The sequence below is a fragment of the Triticum aestivum genome, chromosome 1B (genome assembly GCF_018294505.1).
Source record: "Triticum aestivum cultivar Chinese Spring chromosome 1B, IWGSC CS RefSeq v2.1, whole genome shotgun sequence".
Lineage (NCBI taxonomy): Eukaryota > Viridiplantae > Streptophyta > Magnoliopsida > Poales > Poaceae > Triticum > Triticum aestivum.
This window is the reverse complement of record NC_057795.1, coordinates 622,655,298-622,661,340: the sequence shown is the minus strand read 5'-3', so window position 1 is coordinate 622,661,340 and position 6,043 is coordinate 622,655,298. Positions and strand designations below refer to the sequence as shown.

The window sequence follows — 6,043 nt, the reverse complement described above, 5'->3', positions numbered from 1 at the left end:
TGAATCTACACTCTAAAACATGTCTACATACATCCGTATGTTGTAGTCCATTTGAGATGGCTAGAAAGACAAATATTTAGGAGCAGAGGGAGTATTTACTTTTAGCAGTAACTTTTGTCGGAATAACTCCAGAGCTGACGTACGCAGCTATTGGCGTTCAATGATCTAAAAAAAAGCTATTGTCGTTCAAAATAAAACAAACAATATTTCACGGATAACTAGTGACTTGAGAGGGCACGGAAGCACAGGAGCATGAAAGACATTTACGCAAAATTTAACTGTCATGAATCTAATATAAATCTTGATAGAATCCATGTGCATGCACAAAAATAATCGAGGGTCAATATATTAAACAAATTCACGCGGTTTGGCTTCTTGGCTATGATGCGCAACTGCCCTAGAAGTGTGTACATCTGTGTAATTTGCTCATAAAATACAATTAACTGGAAGTAGCTACCCTTAAAAAAAACTGAAAGTAGCTAATTTGTTCAGCATGCAAGATGAAGTAAGCTAACTCGCCTATAAAATTGGAAATGATGCTATGGATGTCCTCAAGTAGCACTAACTTGCGACTTTATGGTGTGATCCCTGTCTCTTAAAAAATGGAGGGAGAGAGAAAGAAAATATACTTTTAAAATGAAAAGGAAAAAAAAAATCAGAAGTAGTGTTCCAAGTTGAACTCGAAATTTGCTAGGAGGCTCTGCTCTTGGCAGGGCAGCGAGAACTCATACTCCAGCAGCACGTCGTGCTGCCGCTCCATCTCCGCGAAGGCCGGCTCCGCCTTGGCCAAGTACAGCACCTCGCCATCGAGCACGCTTCCCACCTCGCCGTCGAGCATGCTGCCCACCTCACCGCCGTAGCTCCGGTTGCTGCTGTTGCTGGAGCTCTCCCCGTAGCCCAGGTTCTCCGGGACGTCCAGCACGCAGCTGTAGTCCGCGGCGCCGAACCCGGCGTCTTCGTCCGCGCCCTCCTTTCCACCGCATAACTGGCCGTACAATGCCGCCGCGTTGGCCGCGCCGAGGTCGTCGGCGAACCCGGCGCCGTAGTCGGCGCACACCGGGAACGGGTCAAACACCGCCGACTGCTTCGGAGCGAGGCTGCCGTCGGCCGCCGCGGTAAGGGGCTTACTGTCTTCCCCTTCTGTGTCCGGCAATGCCGCCGTGGCCGTGTCGGCGGTGCCCATGGGCTTGTGCGTGGCCGGGTCGATGCCCTGCTGCCGGAGCTTCTTCTTGATGCAGCTGTTCCAGAAGTTCTTGATTTCGTTGTCCGTCCGGCCCGGCAGGTGCGACGCGATCTGTGACCACCTGCACGCACACCCTATGCATCAGTAATTCAGTATGTTTTCCCAAATCTTTCCTCTAGCTCGAATCCACCTCTGTACTGAAAAATCTATACGAACTGAATGCATTGCGCGGAGCCGCGGACACACCTGTTGCCGAGGATCTGGTGGAGCGCGACGATGTGGTCTTCCTCCTGCTGCGAGAAGCAGCCGCGCTTGAGGTCGGGGCGGAGGTAGTTGATCCACCGGAGGCGGCAGCTCTTGCCGCAGCGGTTCAGCCCGGCCAGCCTGGGGACGGAGCTCCAGCAGCCGACGCCGTGCCGGATGATGTGGTTGTAGAGCTTCTCGTCCTCCTCGGGCGACCACAGCCCCTTGCGGAGCTTGGGCTGCCCCACGCCGCAGGACGACGGACGTCCCATTCTATTGATCCCTCTCCGCCAGCTGAACTAGGCAACGTGGATGGACGGATGGAGGTAATGGCGATCGGTATGTATGATGGACCGACGGTTGCTTCCTCCGGATCGATGGTTGCCTGGTGGGTATGTATGGTCGGGTATATATGGGGAGGGAGCAATGCTACACCTACGTAGCTGTTGTTAGTCAAGTTACATAAGGATGAAAACTAAGAGGGGGCAATGATTTGTTGGAACTTTTTTTTTTGCCGGAAGATGTGTATGTACTTTTTCTTGTGGGGAGATGTATCAAAACTTTTTTCCACGAATTATGTAGAACTTTTTTCCCGAGGGAGATGTGTCTGGTTTATTTTTGAAGGGAGATATCCTTCGGGAAAAAAGTTCTACATAATTCCTGGAAAAAAAGTTCTACATAATTCCTGGAAAAAAAGTTTTGATACATCTCCCCACAAGAAAAAGTACATACACATCTTCCGGCAAAAAAAAAAGTTTCAACAAATCATTGCCCCCTCTTAGTTTTCATTCTGGCTCCGCCCCTGGTAATATGGTCATTTAATAACCTCTAGAAAAGGACTAGGGACTTTTTAGTCTCTGAAAACAAACGGGGTGAGACTTTTTAAGGACTAGGGACTTTTTAGTTGGGACTAGAAAAAATCTTAGGACTTATGAAACAAACAGGGCCTGAGCGTAAGTAATCACCGGCGGATTAACCTCAACGATCGCGTCGGGGGAACCAACGGCCGGCCTGCCCGTGCCGACCTTCAAGCTCCATCTGATACGCGTGCATGGGGGCCAAAGAACGTCTCGTCCACTGTGCCGGTGCGCGTCCAGATACAGAGATCGATCGGTGGATGGACTCCGTGCGCCCCAGACAGACGCTCGCACCTAGTCAAATCGAAACGATGCAAATGTGGTAAAAAAAAATCGGGTCACTGCTGTCCGCCTGTCTGTCTGTCAGTCTGCCTGACTGACTGACAGCGGCTGGCCGGACCCGGCCGGCCGGCGACGGGTGGAGCTGCACTGTCATTCCAGAAGCAGGGAGGAGAAATTAACGCGGTGTCATCACTTCGCACCAGTGCTTATTACAGATTAAAAGGTCCTTTACTAAGCTCGATGCTGCTGCCTGCTGGTGCTGGACTATCGGTCGATGGATCGTTTTCATGTTTGCTTCGTGACGACAGCGACAATGGCGTCTCCGGGGTAGTAATTAATCAAAGCTGCCCAGCCCGGCCCGTCGATGATCTCACAATCATGATCGACACTCCATAGACGAGACAAAAACCTCAGTATATCTACGTATCTGTGGGTGAAATGGCAAAAATTAAGAGCATCTACAGCCGGGCACCCAAAACCGGCCTCAAACGCCCTACGGCCCGCCCGATGACCGACCGGACACGATTTTCTGACACAGATAGGCCTTTTAAATGGGCCTCAAACGCCCGGCAAGACCGACACTCATCGTATCCAGCCTAAATATGGCACGAATATGGGGGCGTTCGGACACATCCGTCATGTCAGTCTAACAGTGGGGTCCACGCATAAACACTCGAAAATCCAGCCATCCGACGGACGTCGTGTCCATCGTCACGGTGTGAACGCCGCGTGGCACCGCTCCGGCTTGCCGTCGGAGACCAAATCCGGCTATTTAAGCTGGCTGGCGTCCCGCAACCCTAACCCATCCACCTCCCCCTTCTCCCTGTCGCCGGTCCGAGCACATCCACCTCCTACCTCTCGGCGTCGCCAGTCCAAGTCCATCCACCTTCTCCCTCTCCCGCTCCGGCGCTCCACCCACGCTCTGGTGCTTCGCCATAGTCTGAAGGTGAAGGAAATATGCCCTAGAGGCAATAATAAAGTTGTTGTTTATATTTCTTTATATCATGATAAATGTTTATTATTCATGCTAGAGTTGTATTAACCGGAAACTCGGTATATGTGTGAATACATAGACAAAACAGAGTGTCCCTAGTATGCCTTTACTTGACTAGCTCGTTAATCAAAGATGGTTATGTTTTCTAACCATAGACATGTATTGTCATTTGATGAGCGGGATCACATCATTAGAGAATGATGTGATGGACAGGACCCATCCGTTAGCTTAACATTATGATCGTTACAGTTTTATTGCTACTGCTTTCTTCATGACTTATACATATTCCTCTGACTATGAGATTATGCAACTCCCGAATACCGGAGGAACACTTTGTGTGCTATCACTAGTAGAAAAGAGGGCAAAGGTCCAGGCCGGGTCAGCCCATTAGTCCCGGTTCAGTCAAGAACCGGGACCCATTGGGGCATTGGACCCGGTTCGTGAGCCCCGGGGGCCGGTCGGGCCACGTGGGCCATTGGTCCCGGTTCGTCTGGACCTTTTGGTCCCGATTGGTGGGACGAACCGGGACCAATGGGCCTCGCTCCTGGCCCACCACCATTGGTCCCGGTTGATGGCTCGAACTGGGACCAACGGCTAAATAATGCAGAAAAGAAACAAAAAACTGGAAAAAAATAAAAATAGCAACAATAAGTACTTATTTATTTTCTTTTATGATAATTCTTTTTGCTATTAATGTTTTGAACAAAATTCTAATTACTTATTTATTTTCTTTTATGATAATTCTTTTTGCTTTTAATGTTTTGAACAAAATTCTAATTACTTATTTATTTTCTTTTATGATAATTCTTTTTGCTATTAAAGTTTGTAACAAAATTCTAATTAATTATTTATTTTCTTTTATGATAATTCTTTTTTGCTTTTAATGTTTTGAACTAAATTCTAATTACTTTTTTTATGATAATTCTTTTTGCTATTAAAGTTTGTAACAAAATTCTATATAATTTTAGTTTTAATAATACTACAGGTTTATAAAAGCGTTTTAGTTGATTCCTTTAGTACCAGTTCTAAGGATCTTACAAAGGCATTTTATTTGGTACAGGTTTTAAGGCTGGGCCCCAGGAGCACCTTTTAGTACCGGTTCGTGGCATGAACCGGTAAAAGAGTTTTTTAGTTGATTCTTACTGCAGCTGTTTTTTAGTCCCACCTCGCCAAGCGAGAGGCACTCGCAGTGGTTTATAAGCCCTGAGTGTAGATACGATGAAGGGAGAAGCGCAATGCTCACCTGCACGTTGGCCTGAAGCTAAGCAACGTGCAGGTGAGCATTGCGCCTCTCTTTTATTTTGGCATGGTATCATCATTTCATCCACAAAGCATATGCAAGAAAGTTGAGAGGGTTAGGGCAAAAACTGGATGCATTTCGTGTACAAAACGGACAATCTCTTTCGAAGTATCGGGATTTCATATGGAAACTTGTCTGTAACATGCATTTCAAATGAACTACAAAAAGGTTGAAAGTTGGCATGGTATCATCATAATAGTTGTGGAGAAAGTTTTCTCTTGTTCTTCGCTTGTGTCCTTTTCTTATTGCGCCGTAACCATGGATAATCTTTATCATTTATCAGGATGCTTGGGTCAGCCTTGACTTTGAAGGGAGGAATTTCATGAAACTTTTCATAATATTCGGACATGTCTGTCTTGCCCTCCACTCCCACGATGTCCTCTTTTTCTCAATGCAACCGGAAGCAGCTGCGTCATAATCATGTGGCAGTCATGAGACTTTAGGTTCTGAAACTTTTTGTTGTAAGTACAAAGAAAATAAAATAGATAAAGCAAGAAAGAAAAAAAGTGTTTTCAAATTTGAAGACCAATGGCACTAACAGAAAGTTTATAATTTTTCTAAAACTAAAAGCAAAAAGAATTAAAAATAAAGCAAAAAACAAAAGAAAATAAATAATGCAGAAAACAAAACAAAAAAACTGGAAAAAAATAAAAATAGCAACAATAAGTATTTTGTTGTAAGTAGAAACAAAATAAAATAAATAAAGCAAGAAAGAAAAAAAACAAAAAAAGTGTTTTCAAATTTGAAAACTAATGGCACTAACAGAAAGTTTATAATTTTTCTAAAACTAAAAGCAAAAAGAATTAAAAAATAAAGCAAAAAACAAAAGAAAATAAATAATACAGAAAACAAAACAAAAAAACTGGAAAAATAAATAAAAATAGCAACAATAAGTAAAGAAAACAAAAAAATGCCTCCTACTGGGCCCCCATGGCATGAATACGACTAGAAACCCAACAACGGGCCAGGATTCAGGCTCGTAGTAAGCCCAGTAGGCCCACAGGCACATAAAGATAGATTAGGCCCGAAAGCCTGCTTTAGAGAGGAGCTCGAGAGGGTTGGCGCATCGCACCTTATAAACAGGTGGGATTCTCTCTCAGCTAGCGAGGTGGGACTAAACTCCCACCACCACGCTGTTGTGCAAGGCCCATTGGTCCCAGTTGGTGGCACCAACCAGGACTAAA

The 6,043-nt window shown here is 45.6% G+C and overlaps 1 protein-coding gene across 1 annotated transcript; it reads right to left on the bottom strand.

Moving 5' to 3' along the window:
* Positions 1–330: 330 nt before the first annotated feature.
* Positions 331–1,791, bottom strand: LOC123143107 (myb-related protein Hv33). The gene is made up of 2 exons (XM_044561923.1): positions 1,430–1,791; positions 331–1,304 (listed from the first exon to the last, which is right to left on the bottom strand). Exons 1-2 carry the CDS (start codon positions 1,696–1,698, stop codon positions 656–658), a joined length of 918 nt encoding a protein of 305 aa, XP_044417858.1. The 5' UTR covers positions 1,699–1,791; the 3' UTR covers positions 331–655.
* Positions 1,792–6,043: the final 4,252 nt, after the last annotated feature.

What these genes read in the sequence shown, in the direction of transcription:
- LOC123143107 (XM_044561923.1), bottom strand. Translation starts at nt 1,698, where the DNA reads ATGGGACGTCCGTCGTCCTGCGGCGTGGGGCAGCCCAAGCTCCGCAAG. An exon ending in CACCAGATCCTCGGCAACAG is followed by an intron (nt 1,305 to 1,429) that starts GTGTGTCCGCGG and finishes GTGTGCGTGCAG; the next exon opens with GTGGTCACAGATCGCGTCGC.